Here is a 19,459-nt window from a genome sequence, read left to right as displayed (position 1 = left end):
ATAGTACAAATCTACTTCGTATGGCATGTACATAGCCTACAGCTCACATTAGCGGAACAAAAATGTCACCGGTTGTTTAAAAATGTTTATTCAGTGTTTATTGTGTAGGAAATAATATTCTAATAATAAAAAACAAATTACATAACTAACAAGTTCATCCGTACAAAAAAATTAATAAAATGGTTTTTAATATTGAAGTAGACTACAAGTGTTACTTATGTAATTTGTCACCTGGTCAGTCACGTGATCAGTGAGCTAATTAGTGCCTTAGTGGCATTCTACCCGTCCTAAATGTCATGGTTTGCCTAGTGCGGTAGTGTGTTCAACCTGCCGGGAGGGGAGGAGGGATTTCACCCTAAGAGGATTGCGGCGATCGTTAGCTGCCCGCTGGCTTTGTCAAGGCATGCCGGTTTGCCGGTTGGAGTCCAACCGACAACAACGAGGTACAGTTTTCCTCCCAGATACTTGGCAACGAAACCGGTTGGACTTGAAATCATGCGTATCGAAGCAGCGCAAAATCGATCGTGACAGTCCAAGATGACCTATGGTAGATTTTACATGGTGGGAGCGCATGGAAATCCTTCACCAGGAGTGCATCAGTACCAGAGAGCAGTCTCTTGAGGGAGTTATTGCTGACAGGCGGCTCCCGATATGAAGACCAGACCTGCGGGGATCGGCAATGTCCATGCCGACTGGATGGGTTCGCTCCCCTCCAAGCTCAGTGCCATGCCCCTCAAACATCTAGCGGTGCCAGGTGAGTCCACAAAGCGTAAAGATATTTAGTCAACGGAAGAAGGAAAATGTACTGTGGTAATGTTGACTAAAAATAGACCTAACCCCACCCTCACGCCCAGCATAACAGGGGGGAAAACACTGCTGATTCCTTCATCACCTACTGATGCAGACGGAATCCTCTCTTTTTTCACCTTGATTTCTTGTTTGATTTCGATTTCAATTTTTAATTTTCCATCACCAGCAGCAGCTCTCCCTCTTTTTTCCAGGCTCTCACGACTCTTTCACTTTTTGGGTGGATGTGCATGCTCCCGTGGGCCCCGATCAAAAGGTTTATGTTAAGTATCTGGCTACCATGTTCAGTGTCTTAGCCAAGAAAGTCATGGTGAGGTGGTCCATGACACAGGTACTGGACTCAAAATCACTGCAATACACACACACACACACACACACACACACACACACACACACACACACACACACACACACACACACACAAATTAGCCTAAATGGTACATTTTTCAGATCTGTGTTTTACAGTCTAGTGTCTGTGTTTCTCAGCTTCTTATTATGTATAATGTGATGTGGTCTGTGTCGCCAGAACCTGACTTTTAAGGAGCAGCTGGATGCAGGAATTCGCTACTTTGACCTCAGGGTGTCTGCAAAACCAGGCGAGCCTGGAAATGAAATCTACTTCATTCATGGCCTCTTTGGACACAAGGTGAGCGGAGGAGTAAACTTTTACTGCCGTTTTGGGTTGTTATTGTGACTGTTGAGCTGGTCTCCCTCATTTACTTTTATGTGTTACATTTTTCATTTTAATCTGTCACAATCTGATATTTTCCTTCTGTGCTGAATGCTTTTGTGCCAGCTCCAGTCCTAGAATGCTAAAATGACATTTGAATACAAGCTTTCATTTTCTCCCAGTATGAACAGTAACTGTTTTCTTCTAGTACTGTGTTGCAGTTGATGTTGCTAATAGTGGGCAGAGATGACCTTAAGCAAGGATCAGAGGGTAACGTTTAGCTATAAAGATGGGTGATTCTTTTCCCTACACGAGGAACTCTTTGATTACAAAGATTCTGTCATAACTTGACCATGTGACTGAAGAATATTTAATAAAGAAATGCATATTCAAGATTTTCTGATGTCAGTGGCATTAGCAGCTGTAACTGTATACAGGTTGATATTTGACTCTATTAACCTTTATTTTGTGAAATATTTTGGTGGAGTTTTGCAGTGCCGCACTCACTAAAATATTTAAGCTGCTCTTTGGCGTTCTAATATGCTGACTTTTAAAAAAACCAGTAGCCTTTCTGCATCAGTTCATGACTGAGAGACTTTAAGATTTGTAAATTTGTATCCTGATCTCTGGCTCTTCACCCTGTTTTCTCACAAAGGTGAGGGATGGCCTGTTAGAAATCAGCTCCTTCCTGGGCAGACACAGGAAAGAGGTGAGAAGCACATTTTAAAAATTTCTAAACATAAAACATGTAAATAAATGAGCTACATTTACACTACTAACTGATTATGTTTGATGTTTAATTTATGTAGGTGGTGTTCCTGGACTTTAACCATTACTATGCAATGGAGGCAGAGCACCACGTTTACCTCATCAGCATGCTCCAAGAAGTATTTGGCAGCAAACTGTGCAATAACTGTGCGGTGGAGAACGTCACTCTGGACCATCTCTGGGAGAAGAAATACCAGGTGCGATCAGACTGCATCAGTACTGACGGCCTTTATTGCAAAAATGTTTGTGTGCTTGTTGTATGTAGCAACAGGTAAATGTACAGTGGGGCAAAAAAGTATTTAGTCAGCCACCGATTGTGCAAGTTCCCCCACTTAAAATGATGACAGAGGTCAGTAATTTGCACCAGAGGTACACTTCAACTGTGAGAGACAGAATGTGAAAAAAAAATCCATGAATCCACATGGTAGGATTTGTAAAGAATTTATTCGTAAATTAGGGTGGAAAATAAGTATTTGGTCACCTCAAACAAGGAAAATCTCTGGCTCTCACAGACCTGTAACATCTTCTGTAAGACGCTTTTCTGTCCCCCACTCGTTACCTGTATGAATGGCACCTGTTTGAACTCATCATCTGTATAAAAGACACCTGTCCACAGCCTCAAACAGTCAGACTCCAAATGCCGCCATGGCCAAGACCAAAGAGCTTTCGAAGGACACCAGGAAAAGTATTGTAGACCTGCACCAGACTGGGAAGAGTGAATCTACAATAGGCAAGCAGCTTGGTGTGAAAAAATCAACTGTGGGAGCAATCATCAGAAAATGGAAGACATACAAGACCACTGATAATCTCCCACAATCTGGGGCTCCACGCAAGATCTCATCCCGTGGGGTCACAATGATCATGAGAACGGTGAGCAAAGATCCCAGAACCACACGGGGGGACCTGGTGAATGACCTGCAGAGAGCTGGGACCAAAGTAACAAAGGTCACCATCAGTAACACACTACAACGGCAGGGAATCAAATCCCGCAGTGCCAGACGTGTTCCGCTGCTGAAGCCAGTGCATGTCCAGGCCCGTCTGAAGTTTGCCAGAGAGCACATGGATGATACAGCAGAGGATTGGGAGAATGTCATGTGGTCAGATGAAACCAAAGTAGAACTTTTTGGTATAAACTCAACTCGTCGTGTTTGGAGGAAGAAGAATACTGAGTTGCATCCCAAGAACACCATACCTACTGTGAAGCATGGGGGTGGAAACATCATGCTATGGGGCTGTTTTTCTGCCAAGGGGACAGGACGACTGATCCGTGTTAAGGACAGAATGAATGGGGCCATGTATCGTGAGATTTTGAGCCAAAACCTCCTTCCATCAATGAGAACTTTGAAGATGAAACGAGGCTGGGTCTTCCAACATGACAATGATCCAAAACACACCGCCCGGGCAACAAAGGAGTGGCTCCGTAAGAAGCATTTGAAAGTCCTGGAGTGGCCTAGCCAGTCTCCAGACCTCAACCCCATAGAAAATCTGTGGCGGGAGTTGAAAGTCCGTGTTGCTCGGCGACAGCCCCAAAACATCACTGCTCTCGAGAAGATCTGCATGGAGGAATGGACCAAAATACCAGCTACTGTGTGTGCAAACCTGGTAAAGACCTATAGTAAACGTTTCACCTCTGTTATTGCCAACAAAGGTTATGTTACAAAGTATTGAGTTGTATTTTTGTTATTGACCAAATACTTATTTTCCACCCTGATTTACGAATAAATTCTTTACAAATCCTACCATGTGAATTCATGGATTTTTTTTTTCACATTCTGTCTCTCACAGTTGAAGTGTACCTCTGGTGCAAATTACTGACCTCTGTCATCATTTTAGGTGGGGGAACTTGCACAATCGGTGGCTGACTAAATACTTTTTTGCCCCACTGTATCTGTCAAATGTTTTCATGAAATATCATACTTGTATTCATTATATGAGTGGCAGAGTGAACAGAAATAAGTCACAACAATTTAAAAAACAAAAAACTCAGCTTTGCTTTTTCCAATAATCTCCCATCTTTAGAAATCATAGCCTTGCAGGCTTTTGGCCTTCACAGAAGTCATCTGGGAACATTTCAGCCTACACCTTATTAGGGCGCTGCCACTAGTGGGACTGGTTTCATGTACTTTTCTTTTGGCTATAGTGTTAAGCTGCACCCATGACAGCTCAGCAGGGCTGAGATTCATTCACTGTGCAGACAGTCAGCTAACTTATTCCTTAAATAGTTCTTGCAATTTGGAGTTATGTCTGGGTCATTGGCCTTTTGGAGGAGGAAAGTGGTTCCAAGTACGTGGTGTCACAGGCTATGGCAAGGTATTGCAAAATGGAGTGATAGTTTTTCTTTTTTCATGATCTCCTTAAGTCACGTGACTCCAAGCAGTCCTCCAGCACCTTCACTTTTACCACATTTCACAGATTTTCATCTTTTTGATCCATTTCCTCAAAACTTGGACTCATGGTGAGATGCTCCAAGTAATAAGCACACATGTTGTTCTGACTCCAACAGGGGTACACCCTGGTTGGAACTGTTGCATAACTATCACAGAGAGGTGGGTATGTGTAATTTAGAGTTACCAATTAACCTAAACCCACTAACTGGAGAGAACCCACTCAGACATGGTGAGAGCATAAAAACTCCAAAGTTTGTGACCAGATGCTGGATTTGAACAGGAGCTTCTTGGTGTGAGGCAACAGTGCTAACCACCAGGGTCCCCTATCTCTAATCAGTTTGATATTTATAAAAAGCACATATTAAGTGACTTCCACAAACCTTTGAAATGTGGTGTACACCTACAAGTAAAAGGAGTAGACAGGTGTTCGTGTAGCGGTGTGTTAGCGTGACCTCTGTGCACAGGTAATCCCTTCCAACTGTGATTTTCCAGGGCAAGAATTAGTGGCAAGTATCATCCTATTAGCACTTGTTTCATAAACTAACCTACATTTATCCTTCCAGATTTTTGTAGCTAAAAACGTTTCAATTTTTCTTTGTCTTTTGGTGTCTCCGATATTACTCTTTCATATTCTTACCTCCAGCTAAGGTGTGAGTACTTCTGCGTCTGCATTACATTACTACAGTCAGTGCATGTTTATGTTCAGATACTATCATTCCTGTTCCCATGACCCTAATCTGTAACTGGCTTAGTTGGCAAAGAACAAGGAGATGAAGTGCAGGGCAGACAGTGAGAGTAGAGCACAAAGTGCACAGTTTGTAGGTGAAAAGGGCAGCTTTCCTCCTCACTCTTTTTTGGCATTATGAGAAACCCACAACTCAAACTTCTTCTGACTTTTCTTCTGTCACTGTGGATGAAGACTGTTCTGGTCAGATATTTTTCCAGTTACACATAAGCCCAGATTTAGACTTCTGCGAGGACTCTTTGTAGACACATCAGTGGCGCACATCGTTGCTGGTGTTTGTGCTTGTGTTTGGTGAATTGTGTTACCTTGTGGTCCTGTCCCAGTGTTTTGAATACGGCTGATAGAAACAAAACCCCCAAAATGCTGGGACTTTTTTACCTGCTCACTCCCAGCTCATTGTTGTGGTCGTAGTTGTGGACTGTGTTGACCCAACGTGTACTTATGTTTCTAGGGAGGTGCAGAGGTTACCTCGTAGGCCATGGCATAGGGCTTCAGAGGGGTTTGTGGTTATGACGTAGCTACAACATAGATTTCCTGCTGAATATTAAATCTCCAGTAAGGGTGAAACATGCAGATACCACCATGAATGCTCAGTTATCTGTAATCATTCACTAACTTTGAGGTCAGGTGTTTCACCATGCTAGGGTCATTGGTTTGGGGGGGGGGGGTATATTTTTGGGTACTTTATGTTTTGCACTGCAAAATGGATCACAGAACTCGCCTGAAGTCTTTTTGTCTGCAGACATCTGATCACCAACTTTTATTTATTTTTTCTCTTGACAGGTGATTGTGTTCTACCATCATCCTTCAGCCCAAGGCGTTCCTGTCATGTGGCCTGGCAACAAGATCCCTGCTCCCTGGGCAAACACCACTGAGCCCATCAAGCTCATAGAGGTTAGAAAATAATAATCGTGTTTTATCTCTTGCGGTCTCCATTTTGTTCTTTTTCTAACTAAAGATATTTAAATGCATTCTCTTCACATGAGATTTATTCATTCAAATTTCTGCCTTCTAGTTCCTGGAAACTACGCTGAAGGAAAGAGACAAGCAGGGTTCCTTCCATGTATCCCAGGCCATCCTCACTCCCACTGTCAACACTGTGGCTAAGGGGTTGCTCTGGGGCCTGCGCAGCTACCTGGTGGAGAGGTCCGTGACTGCGATTGGATGGTGTAGAGGGAATCATGGATCATATTTGTATGACAGTTTTAACCTAACAACTCTGAAAAAAATCTCAAGAATAACTGCTTCCTCTACTGCTCATCTTCATTCATTTATTATAGTTTGTGGCCAGTAGAGGTCAGTAGATAGATAGATAGAACTTTATTAATCCCTCGGGTGGGTTCCTCTGGGAAATTCGATTTCCAAAAAAGCACAGCACCGACAGAAGTTACAGAGTTACAGAATAATATATACACACACACACACACACACACACACACACACATATATATATATATATATATATATATATATATATATATATATATATATATACACACACACACACACACACACACACACACACACACAGAGACAATATAAATAAAATATACGAAGGGGATAAATAGGAATAAAAATAAAAATACAAGTAAATTGCACATTTCAAGTATTGAGTCTATTGCACCGTTGACTATTTACAAAAGTATTGCACAAAAGGTATTGCACAGTGAGGTGAAGAGGCACTACAGCTTAGTTGTTCCCCCCTCCTTTGTCCTCCTGTTTCCCCTCCCTCTCCCCTCCAGGGAGGAGTTAAACAGTCTGATGGCGTGTGGGACAAAGGAGTTTTTAAGTCTGTTAGTTCTTGTCTTTGGGAGAAGCAACCTGTCACTGAACAGACTCTTCTGGTTGTTTATGGCCGTGTGCAGAGGATGTCTGGCATTGTCCATAATGTCCATCAGTTTCTTTAATGTCCTTTTCTCTGCCACTGTCACCAGAGTGTCCAGCTTCATGCCGACCACAGAGCTAGCCTTCCTGATCAGTTTCTCCAGCCTGCATGAGTCCTTCTTTGCTGTGCTGCTCCCCCAGCACACCACAGCATAGAGTTAATGGTGCTAATGAAATGCATGGAACAAAGTCAAACGCTGGCTTTGCACATGCCTTAAAAGGCCAGAAAAAGAAGAAATTCTAAAAATATTGAAAAACTACATTGCAAGAAACACTGCAGATCTTAGAGCACATCCTGTAACACAGTAAGTTATAAGAACATGTTTTGCATCTATCATTATATTGACTGAATCGGGGGGAAAAACAGTGCACAAAGCATAAATCAAAACTTTTCATAACTCTTAAGAGATTGTATTCTTCGTAAGCAAAGGCATATGATTTTCACTATTTGTTTGCTGTCATCTGGCTTTTTTATCATCAGTGGAAGTCTTGACTTGATGTACGGGTATTATACTCTATGCCCTTACATCTGCCACTGGGCACCAATATCAGGGTATAAAACTTCTGAACAGACACTACGGCGAGACAGGAGGTAGCCTAATTTTGCACTTCCGAGGAAATGGGATTGTTTATCACTGCTGGATAAACAATGTGACTTCCTGGTTTTGTTCTGCTGGTGACTGAAACATAGTGAAGAATCAGAGGGTGTTAGAAGTGATACGGTTACAGCATCGCTGTGTATGTGTCTATGCCAGGAACTAAAATATATAAAGCATTGATTCTGAATGGGGGCAAAGCACTGTCTCCCTGACAGATGGACAAAAATGTCCGTCCCTTTAATTTTCTTTCTCCAATATGTCCACTTTCTCCCACATTGTGACATATCTCAAAAGTCAGTCAACAGCTCTTAATGAAATCTGGCAGAAAGAGAAACAGTTAAGTAAGGAACTACTGATTAGATTTTTGACAGTGATGTAGACATAACTATAAAACTAAAAGACAAAACCTTGGCAGTGGATATTTTTTGTGTGTATTTGCAAGGTCATGATTTTGGTTTTGATTCAAATTTAAATAGCAGGATGTTCGGTGCAACAATAATTGCCGTAATGCTTTGCTTGCTGATACAGACTTTCTTCCTTTTTGGCTCTAGAAACCTGCCAACCATCATGTCCTGGGTTGAGGCTCAGAAGCCAGGGGTGGACGGAGTCAACATCATCACCTCGGACTTTGTGGACCTCACTGATTTTGCCAACATTGTAATCAAGCTAAATAACCTGCTGTTGTCTGAACAGAACCGCAAACCAAGATGACACACGTTTTCATACCAGGAAGACTGACATGGTGGCTTTGAGTCTAGTGGCAAATTTTCCCTGCCTCTCTTTTTATATTGTTCACAAACGGCTCTGGTGCTGCTGGTAGAGCTTCAGTGTATTTGCTTAAGGACACTCAGCATTAAGATGTGCAGGGATGGACTCTGTATGAGCTTGGGTCCTTTAAAATAAAGCCTTTCCATTTTTAAGGAGCTCGTCAGCTAACTTTCAGTCTGATTTTAAGTTGTAGATGACTTTCTTAGCCTCAGTTCTATGAAGACAGTCCAAAAGAGGGAAAGAAGTGAGAGCTCAGATGAGAGAAAACCAGGCATGCCCAGCTGCATTTTTTTACCATCTTCATAAGGCAGACTGAGTCGTGTCATGCTGGAGTTCTGGCTGCATCTGCAGATTCCTTTTTCTGCTTTCCCTTTTGAGGGAAAGCTAGAAATACATCTCATATTTGCTACTAAATGGGACTGCCAGGCAGGTCACCAGATTGGTAGCTGCTGTACATTTTCCCTTGCATGATTATATGACTTTTAACCTCTCAGGTGCTTATGTGGAAGTTCATTTGGATGGTTTATCAATATTACAGATGTGAATTTGGTTTATTTGTATTTTTAAATGGTCTTATGAAATTACTGACTTTGTAAGTTAAGATAAGAGACAGAATTGCATGTTAAAATGCTGTCTGTAGGCATTTTAGCCACTATTGTATGAACTGCACACAAGGGATTAGGATAGCTTCTTTGTTTGTTTACAAGATAAACTCTGTGTGAAAAGAAATTCTTGATATGATTGCAATGGAACTCATTTGTATTTCCAACATACTAATGATTGTTGAAACTGGACCAGTGAGTTAGGGTTGGCTTGTTAAATGTAGACTTGGTCTTTTTCCAGTAATTAAATGAACTTGAGGGAAAAAAAGACATACTTAAATTTTTTTCTTGGTATTTTTATTTATATGTTAAGCAATGCCTTTTTTTTTTTTTTAATGAAAGAGAAGCCAGCTGCTCTCTCATTACTTACTGAATTTAACAAGCAATGCGGACTATGGCACCTTTAGGAGGACTGCATAGGAAAAGCCCAGTATGGGTGGAAATTGCGCCGCAGTTCCCACAAAACACATACAAATACACACAAATAGCTATATATATCTTTATGTTTATCGTATTTTTCCCCCTTGGTCTGTTTCCTCTTACAGTGCTTAAATGTGCAGAAATAGAACTAGTCTCCCAATAAATGTATGTTGGAAAGGAAGTGAAGAGTATATGGTTGTGTACAGTATATGCAAACATGTGGATGAGGGTTCATTTAAAAACTGTTATGCTTAAAATGAAACCAAATGCCAACTGTTGAGGTCTTAAATGTTTTTGCTTGTTTGATAGTGTGCATGTGCATCAGTGTGATTTACAGTCTGTGTGTGTGCCTGTCAGGGCCAGTGATTATTATGCATGCGTGGACTAGAGCAACGACAGTCACCCTGCATTCTTGTGGTCAGACTAGAGTAAGCGAAGAAAATGAGACAGCACAGGAAATGTCATATAAAGAGAAAGGAAGGAGTAACAAAAATAGACTTTTAAATGAAGGTAGATGACATGAAAGATCTGAAACAAAAGGGAAGAATTTAGTTCAAATAGAGCTGAAGTTGTAAAATTGTAGCAGGTGGACCTGTTGCAAGAGAGCGATCAGAACAGCTGCCTTTTCCTGCAGCGGCATCATCATCTAAAAGGGAAATGTTGTTTTACTTTTTAACCCTGTCCTCATTTTGTCACTCACCGACTCACTTATGTCAAATAGCCTGGTGTGTCCAGGCCACATTGTTGACAAGGTTGAGTGTGGTCACCAGGCACTGCGAGGTCCACACACAGACGAGCAAAGGCACTTTAATTGTGGAGTAATTACACATACCATTGTAGGCAAGTGGGAGAGCAGGGAGCAGCAGTTCGAGCAGCAGCTCGAGCTGAGAGCATTCCTCTGTTGTTTAGATTGGTTCTGTCTTTTGCTCTCCCCTTAGTCTCTCACTTAACTGTATCCCTGTTGGCTTCCCAGGTTTCAAAGGAGAAGACGATCCAAGCGTAATCACTCAGATGTTAATAAAATCCTGCAGTATTAACTTTTTCTGTCCAGCCGTTTATAAAGACTGCTGTTCTGAAGCTGCTCTCTACCCAGTAAGGTGACAATACTGACACAGAGCTCCCCTAAACTGGTTGGGCACCATAGGTGAGATAGTTCTACAACTGTGCCACTTTAAGCAGTGGTATTTCTGCCACTTCACATGTTCTCATGTCATTTCTCTCTTACCAGGTTCAGAACTTCCTTCATCTACCTCAGTTGCCAAAATATTTTCTCTGGTTACAAGGCACGTGTGTTAAACTGGTGCAAGGCAGTGGTTTCACATATGAGTAATCAGGGTTTCCATTCATTAAATCTCTGGTACATCTGTGGTGTGAAGTGTTTTAACCAAAACCAGCCTTATACACTCCTGTTTGCTAATTTTCTCCTTAAAACCGCTATGACTAGTGCAGGGATGTCAAACTAATTTCACATCGTAGGACACTTACAGCCAACTTTGATCTCCAGTGGGCCAGACCAGTGAAACACCCCCTTTCTGTCAGTGCACAGAGGTTCAACTACAAATTTAATCTCTGACATATCTTAATATAACATAAATTGCTTCAATTAAGACAGCTAAAGATAAAGAAATCTGTCAGCATCACTCTTTGGGCTTAACTGTGAGAAATATTACCAAAGAAATTCTGGTATTTCATTGCCCATCCTGTCCTGTAATTATAACAAAGAAAGTTCTTATTAATTCACAGATTGTTTTTTTTTGTTTTAATTGTGAAACCACTGTTAAAAACCAAATCCCCAAACTGACATTTCTATAGTAAATGGTGAAAAACCTGGTACTTTTCTGTCATTTAATTGCTTATCTTTTACCTTGGTGTTACTCCTAAATATACAGTTACAAATCCAAAAGTTTAGGCCCTCTTTTGCGTTTTCCAAAGACATCCAGTAAGCCGGATCAGAGTCTTTGCCAGGTGGATTCAGGCCTCTGGACACCCCTGGACTAGAGTGCTAAAACACACGTAAAATGCATCTGACACTGTATCTAATGCCTATAGAAGTTCGGGTTGAATGACAGCTGACAGCTCGGACTTTTAAAAAAAAAAAAAAAAGTCAGATTCAGGTTTTGTCAAAATTTGGAGAGTGTGATCACTTTCCAAAGAGCTCCAGTGCTCCTGGTACACCTCCTGGGGTCACATGAGAATTGTGGAATCCATTCGGGAATGCCGTCTAACATTTGGTGGCCTTCTGAAACCCACTGTCACGGAGGAGCAGGGAGGACTCGGCGCAGACTGAAATCTCAGAAAAACAGGTTTATTTACACACTCCAGGTGCACTATATACAGGTGAAGGAGAAGGGGGCCAGGGTTCCCAGGGGTGCAGAGCGCGGTCGGGAAAAGCGTCCAGAGTCTCCAAACCAAACACGAGAAATCTGCATACAGAGAACAAGGGTTAGCACGGAACTTTCACGGACAGAGCTCAAAACTGGCTGAGGCTAAAGTAGCACTGACGAGCGTTATTCAATAGTCCAGCGGCGAGGTGCTCTCAGTCACTGCCTTAAGTAGCGGGAGCAAACAAGGTGAGGAGCCACAGGTGATTGCCTACAGGTGGTAGAGGCCGGGAGCTCACAATGAGCTCCGCCCAGGCAGCGAGCAGAGAGAGAGGAGAGAGAGAAAAGACAAAACATAACATGTAGCCACACAGGGCCAGCCGAGCAGGCACGGGGACCATGACACCCACATGCTCTGGGATGATATCACTGGGAAAGCTTAGAAGCTTTCATTGCTTCTAGGCAACCACGCAAACATAATCACTTAAGAGCTTCTGGAAATACTTGAGAAGAAAGAAAGCTAAAAGGAATAGCAATTTTCAGGCAGTATTACCCAGATAAGGTCTTAGCTGTTCCCTTTTTAAATTCTTTCTCATTCAGGACTGATGGATGCATTAGCTGGTACCAACAAAAGTTTTAAAAAGTCCATGAACTTAATTTAATGTAAAGTAAACCTGATATTTTAGATTCTTTAGTGTGCTTTTGGCCAGTTAGAGTGTCATACATACCAGGTGTTGTGGAATGCTAGGAAGCAGTGGAGAAAGTGGAGCACGCTGGGTGCACAAGTTCTCTTCCTGTTTATCCATTAAGGGGTCCACTCAGTGCCTGAGAGATAAGATAATCTAGGATCCATGAATGTCCTATGTCAGCATGGACTTTTTGTGTGTGCGTGCGTGTGTTTGTCAGAAAACTTTCCTTGACCTTAGTCTAAACCAGAGGACCATTTTCACTTCTATATTTATCATTTTCTAACCAAAAGAATACCTCGTGCATTCTGTCCTCAGCAAAATTCTGCATGACTTAGGTTTTATTATGGCTCTGGATCATTCCTGTTGTTGCTTCATGCAATCATTGTTATGAACTGTAACGAATGCAGAGAATCCTGCCAAGTAAAACTGTTTTTGTGTGATCGAGAACTGATGGCATCTTCTTGTGCCTCGTGATGTCTTCAGAGAGCTGCATGACTGGACATGTAGCTGAAGTTTACAAGTGGTGCACACAGCTTATGCAAACAGCAGCCTATAAGACATTTGCAGTTCCAGATATGTAGATCAAATAATAAAGATTATCTAGAAGTGGATTTACACAGAGAACTACGAGCAATATTTTGTCAGAGAGGAAAGAAGGACTCTTTGCCATTAAGCGCACACAAGAGGCGTTCACATTTCTTTCTTTACTACACCTGCATCCATGAGGTATGCCATGGGCTTTTTTATGGTTATGCAACTATATTGTTGCAATTAATAATGGAAATAAAAGCCACAATAGCTTTACTTCGCTGAGAAATATGCCTCAACAGGAATTTAACCTCCAGAAAACCTTCAGTGTTCTTTATCACTTTTCTATGCAAGATGGATCTGCTTGTGTAGTGGATTTGAGTGTGGATATTTACAGTGTCACACTATATGAGTGACAGGTATTCATGGTCAACCCTAACATAAATCCCTATATCTATATGACTTTATATAATAAGCTTGTTATTCACTAAACATCATTATATTCCTTTATTGTTCGGCCTAAATGTTTTTTAATATATGAACCATTTACCACGTTTAACATCCCCCCAAGTTTTTTTTTCTTCATAGAGACAAACTCTCAGTATTAGGAGTGAATGAGACTGCATGCATGCATGTTGTAAAATCATTAGATATCCTTATCAGCTGCCAAGGCTGAAATAATGCGCTCTCTCTTTTTCTTTTTATCCTTCACTCCCCTCTCTTTGTCAGAGGCTTGAACCATTTGATGAAAGGTCAAGTGTACTTTTCTGTAGTCTGTTAACACCTGCACATTAAACTCAGCTTGTGTGAGTGAGTGAGTGAATGAGAGAGAGAGAGAGAGAGAGAGAGAGAGAGAGAGAGAGAGAGAGAGAGAGAGAGAGAGAGAGAGAGAGACTCCCTCCCCTTGTTCCTTATCCACTTCTGCTTCCAGCTGTTGCTGCATTCCTATGCCCGTCGGAAAGCCGTCGGCCTTTTTTACGCGTGTGTGTGTGTGTGTTTGGAGTGTGTGCTTGTGTTTGTGATTGTGACAACCGGGATCAAAAGTCTTTCCTAGAGATCTGCACGTTGCCTGTGCTGTGCATGGAATGTATCTCCCGTCAAGACAGAAGCTGCGGCTACAGCAAAGGCAGAAATAAGCTAAAAACTCTATTTGGGGGAGTTTTGTGCAAACAGCATACCTCTCGATCTTGGATCAGTTTCGCAATTGCGTCCTTTCCTGCACAATGACAGAAGTGGCCATTCCCGCTTCAGTAATGGTGAGTGAGTTTTTGTACCTATAGGCTGTGGATTTAAAAAGTGGAAGAATGTATGTTAATTATCAAAATGTGTTCTTGTAAATTAGGTTTATTTTTGCTTTGCTTCACAGCGCTGCAATACTTTCAAAGTAAGCTGTAACGTTATCTGACTTCAATTGAGGATTTTGTTCGGCAAAATCAAACGCAGATTACCTTTTGGTTTGTTAGCGGGCAGGTACAACGTGAAAATGTAGGTGTACTTTTCGTGATTCCACCGACGATCCAACGTTGCTGCTGATGGCAGCTCTAACTGGAACATTGTAGAAATTTGAAATGATAAGATATCGTTTTGTAAGATTTTTTGCAAATATCAGTCCGCAGAGTACGCAGTGATATTGAAGCCCAACACGGGCTCTGAAGCCCTATGGCTACATAATGGCAAGGCCACAAATCTATCTATCTATCTATCTATCTATCTATCTATCTATCTATCTATCTATCTATCTATCTATCTATCTATCTATCTATCTATCTATCTATCTATCTATCTATCTATCTATCTATCTATCGTGATGCAAAAAAACCGGTGGATACAATTCTTCTGACATACTGTTGCCAACCGTAATGCTGAAAACATATTTTATATGATTGCTTTTTATTTCACTGGGTATCTGCCAGGTGGAAAAAGGAAAAGCAGAAGTCAGTGTGGAGAGCATAGAAGTGACCAATAGCTTAAGAAAAACAAAGATTTTTGGAAACTGTATGTAATGCTGATTTATGAAGGTAACTGCTTGAATTATATGTGCTGTATAGGCTCATATTATGTTTGGAGGCCACTGGTGGAACTTGGGGATTTTTCACCATTAATCTTTTTTCCTCATATCTGAATTCTTTAGTCTGCATTTTAATCTGTGTCTACCTGCCCCCCCCCCCATACCCCAATACACAAGCACACACACAGACACACACACACACACACACACACACATAGTTTGTTTCTTTTGTTATCTCGAACTCCATCTCCTCTTTTCTTTCCTTTTCCAGCAGTCACAGCTCATTTCACCATACAAGAAGATATGTGTGCTTTAGTAAACCCGTCCACTAGCTCACTGTCTCCCCTTGTCTCGCTGTCATATCCGGCCCTGTGGAAACCAAACATGAGTTGATCCCCTGCATGTGGCAGTTAAAGTAATCTGGGCTTTTCCACAGACACACACACCCTCACTAGAAATTCAACTTACATTTCCTCCAGCTTTGAGTCAGCTGCAAAAACAATGGACTTTTTTTCCTGTCATCTAGCACTTTGCTAAAAGACTGCAAAACTGCCAGTAGGGATGTGAGAGAGTTTGAGCGTGACAGATATTTGTGCTGTTTAACAAGCGGCTCACAGACACGTTTTAATCGGCTTTCAGCGGTTTTAACCAAAACAAATGCAAACACACAACAGCAATGCAAACCAAGGACAAGGGATGCACATTATTAAGCATACAGTATTTTGAAAAGCCATGTATATATGAATGCATGAGGGACATTTTAATCTGATTTAAAATGTTATTGAAGACATTACTGCAAACATACTGTTTACCAAGGACAAGGGAGGACGATAACCCTGAATTGCCCCATATGAAGGACACTGAGAGAGGGACTCCATATTAAATAGCATCTGTGATACAATGCTGGCTTTGTCAGGTGGGAGGAGGAGAGGGTCATGCTGGAATGTAAGGGGAGGGGATGGAGAAAGACAGAAGAGAGAAATATAACTAGGCAAAGCACTGAAAGCATTTTTAGACAAATACAACATAGCTGATGTTAAGTTGTGTAAGACTGAGACCACCCTCAGCTCCACTTTTTGGTCAAGTTTGTACCACAGATTGTAACCATCACAAGCTGCCTATCTTTAAGGCCAACACTACCACAGAAGAAAAAGATGGCAAAAACAAATATATGCATTAAAATGATGAAAGAACCATCCTGATGGCGCACTTCTCCCACCATTTTTGAAGTTTTCGGCTAGAAAGCAAAAGCCTGTGAATTATCCCAAACTGCTTATTCATAGATGCAAATAATAATTTTTTTTAATATCCCAACTGCCATTCATCAACTGAGCCAGAGGACCTGAGAAAAAATGTAATGTTATGGTTCTCCCTATCTAAATTGCCCAAGCCAGTTCATGATGGCAATATGCTCACAATACTATGAAAACCATAACATTTGATTTGGCCTTTTCAAACAGACATATTGTGCACTAGCTTTTCCAACTAGTGCACTAAAGAGTTGTTCTAACATTGGAACATTTTTGAGAGCAGGACCTTTCCTGTGAATGTGGGTTTGAGAATGCTGTCTGCAGTAACATACAGCAGCTGTGATGAGGAAAGTAACTGAAAGAGAAGGAAATGCAAAAACCGTTTAAAGCAAATACAAAAAGAGGAAGAAGTTGACAGAGGAAAGCAAGGATGGGATGGAGAAAATAAAAATGACCCAGCTGCAACAGTCTGAGAATGCTGAGTCTTTCCACTTGGTTTTATGAGTCCTCTCTCTCTTCTACCTTCCACTGCTATCTTCTTTTTCATTACCCCACACTACCCTCTCATCTCCTTTTCTGTTTCCAGATGCAGGGCAAACAAAGCATTTCGGGGAGACTCAGCTGTTTTACAGATGGGATCAAAGACAAATTGTGTGTGCTTGTGCCTTTCTTCCATTTTGTGCACGCTATATTGTGCATTTGTGAGGTCAGTTCAGTCACTTTCCAATAGAAGGTTTATTTTAAATCTGGGATTAAAATTTTTATTAAAAAAGTAAGTGGGAGGATGTGTGCTTGGAATGTTTTCCTATGGGCAATATTTTCTCAGTGTTTCATATCATTGTGTAGAAATCTTCGACTTATACATTTACTGTATTAGACTTTCTTTGAGTCAGCTTGGTATGTATTTCTGTATTTCCCACATTAGATTCTGGCAGAAGACCTCCTATGCTTGAATCTGGTTTCAAGCATAGTACATCCCATTACTGAGTAGAGAACTTTATATCCATCCTTACGTGACTTTTTTGTAGTTTGATAAACATGATACACATTTATTTTTTTAAGTTATATTTGAAATGAGCAAGTCTTTGCCTTGACACCAAACATTATACAAATATGGGTGAAAATGTGATGTACTGTTAAGACAATCTAGGAGCAGAGACATGTATGCAACAAAGAATTAGGAAACAAACAAGGACACTTAAACACTGAGTGCTTGTTTAGTTTGAGTACAGTTTGGGAAATGTTGGTTAAGATTGTTTAACTAAGGATAAAGAACCATCATGCTTTTTTTTTTGCACGGCATTAGTTTTCATCCTCCATGCTCAGTTTTTACGGGACTCTGTCTCTGTACATATACGTATATCATTCAGTAATCCCATACTTTAGCTTTCACATCTTAATTCCCTGATAGCAAAGTGACTGCTGTTGGAATCAAACACCATGAAGATGAAAGCGCTGGAGTCTGGATACTCAGAATGGGGGTTGACACACTTCACTGCTCTGCTTTAACTAGAGTAAACATGGCCACAGACATGTCTTGACCCGCCTAAGCCAGAGCTCACCTGGTAAAAGAAGGTGAAGGCGGAAGGGGGCTTTGAAAACAAAAAGAACCACAGAAAGACAAAGAAGAGGAATGATGGGATAGAGTGAGCCATTTCTGAAAGAACAAGTCAAGGGAGAGTCAAGAAGGTGGGAATAGACTTCAAGGAGCGTGTGTAGGAATGCAAGGTACTGAGGCCTTCACACATAAAAGGGTCTTTGAAATGCACTTCTGCCTAATTTTCAGCAAGCTTCTGTGACCTTTATTCAGCTGATGTTGCCATCACACACTGAGTATTTGCTTTGTCTACAGCAAGGACAAAAATCGGTAGAATGTGGGCCGATACCTTGGTGCGATTGCAAAAAGAACTGGTGTGTGACTTTATTTGTAGATTTTTGTGTGTGGATAGGGGATGTAAGGGTGGCTGAACTGCTAGAATGTATGTGTGTGTGTGTGTGTGTGTGTGTGTGTGTGTGTGTGTGTGTGTGTGTGTGTGTGTGTGTGTGTGTGTGTGTGTGTGTGTGTGTGTGTGTGAGCAATGATGGTGTCCAAGCAGTAAAGGAAGTGATCTCAGGGCGGAAACTTAGCGCTGAATTAGAGGAAGTGCAGAGCTGACTTTGATTTGTGTTTCCCTTCATGGTGATTGGAGGAAAAGGCGAAAAGACAGGAGGAAAGAAGAAGGACAGGCAGGAAGAGGAGAAGCCAAGAAGGCCGCCTAGTATGGAAAACAGATTAAATGCAAAAGAGGCCTCGAGAGAAAGGAAGGAATCACTGAAATCATTAAAGCAATGACACATTAGGATTTGAAAGAGGAAGGGAGAAAAGGAAATGACAGGAGCAGGAAAATGACATGTGGTTGTGATAGTTTCTTATATGCTGTAATCATCTCTGCATGGTGAGAAGCATTTAAGTCATCCACTGGTGTGTGTGTGCGTGCATGTTTGTGTTTTTGATTGTGTGTGTGGACACAAATACAGTAGTAGCAAGACTGTTTTCTTCTTCTTCTCCTCTGTTAAATTACAGAGTACTCCGTGGGCTGTTTTTGGCACACGATCTGAGTGTGTTTCCTCAAACATACACATTCACATATTTTGGGCATTTTTTGATTTAGTTTTCTTTTATCTCCACTTCACAGTTTGTCATAGCGTTCCTTTATTTTTCTTGTACTTTACCTCGTTTTTTTTCCATTGCATCACACATATTCCCACCATTAGGGAATGCTTGGACTTCAACATTGAGTCCATACAAAATAAGAACAGTCAAAATTAAACCACTCTCACAGTCACTGCAGTTTTGCTGTGAGATAGATGCTTGAGGAAATATGCCCAAATACAAAGTTTATCACCCTGGGAGCATAGCTGAGCTCAATCTGCCTGTTAGATTAGGAGATGCCTTGCTTATGACATAATTTGAACTGTGCCATACTGTTTGATAAATGCTGAACAGGACTTAGAAAATGGTAAGAAGTGGGTT

At 41.3% G+C, this 19,459-nt stretch overlaps 2 protein-coding genes across 8 annotated transcripts in view; both read left to right on the top strand.

Moving 5' to 3' along the window:
• Positions 1-292: 292 nt before the first annotated feature.
• On the top strand, positions 293-10,793 carry plcxd2 (phosphatidylinositol-specific phospholipase C, X domain containing 2). 2 transcript variants are annotated; one of them, XM_080865002.1, is made up of 8 exons: positions 293-754; positions 1,002-1,138; positions 1,334-1,453; positions 2,133-2,186; positions 2,287-2,442; positions 6,161-6,271; positions 6,393-6,523; positions 8,412-10,793. In XM_080865002.1, exons 1-8 carry the CDS (start codon positions 652-654, stop codon positions 8,569-8,571), a joined length of 972 nt encoding a protein of 323 aa, XP_080721128.1. In that variant the 5' UTR covers positions 293-651; the 3' UTR covers positions 8,572-10,793. The 2 variants fall into 2 exon arrangements, with proteins under 2 accessions (XP_080721128.1, XP_080721127.1); XM_080865001.1 differs by having other exon boundaries at positions 6,393-6,571.
• A 3,328-nt stretch (positions 10,794-14,121) lies between these two features.
• The window catches only part of phldb2b (pleckstrin homology-like domain, family B, member 2b), a 37,827-nt gene continuing 32,489 nt past the window's right edge, over positions 14,122-19,459 (top strand). For 3 of the 6 annotated variants that reach the window (XM_080865198.1, XM_080865199.1, XM_080865196.1), the window contains exons 1-2: positions 14,122-14,444; positions 17,033-17,152. In XM_080865198.1, the coding sequence (XP_080721324.1) occupies positions 14,412-14,444; positions 17,033-17,152 (153 nt within the window). In that variant the 5' untranslated portion in view covers positions 14,122-14,411. Of the gene's footprint in view, positions 14,445-17,032; positions 17,153-18,062; positions 18,175-19,459 lie in introns of those variants that run through there. The other 3 variants (XM_080865201.1, XM_080865197.1, XM_080865200.1) reach the window with 2 other exon arrangements.

This window comes from Rhamphochromis sp. 'chilingali' (assembly GCF_963969265.1).
Source record: "Rhamphochromis sp. 'chilingali' genome assembly, chromosome: 18".
In the NCBI taxonomy this organism is placed as follows: domain Eukaryota; kingdom Metazoa; phylum Chordata; class Actinopteri; order Cichliformes; family Cichlidae; genus Rhamphochromis; species Rhamphochromis sp. 'chilingali'.
Note: the sequence above shows the minus strand (reverse complement) of the source record. Positions and strands in the feature narration are given on the sequence as shown.

Excerpts from the sequence above, each read along its gene's own strand:
- plcxd2 (XM_080865001.1), top strand. The coding sequence starts at position 652 with ATGAAGACCAGACCTGCGGGGATCGGCAATGTCCATGCCGACTGGATG. Across the intron at positions 1,139-1,333 it reads TGAGGTGGTCCATGACACAG|AACCTGACTTTTAAGGAGCA; the intron begins GTACTGGACTCA and ends CTGTGTCGCCAG. Across the intron at positions 6,272-6,392 it reads AGCCCATCAAGCTCATAGAG|TTCCTGGAAACTACGCTGAA; the intron begins GTTAGAAAATAA and ends TCTGCCTTCTAG.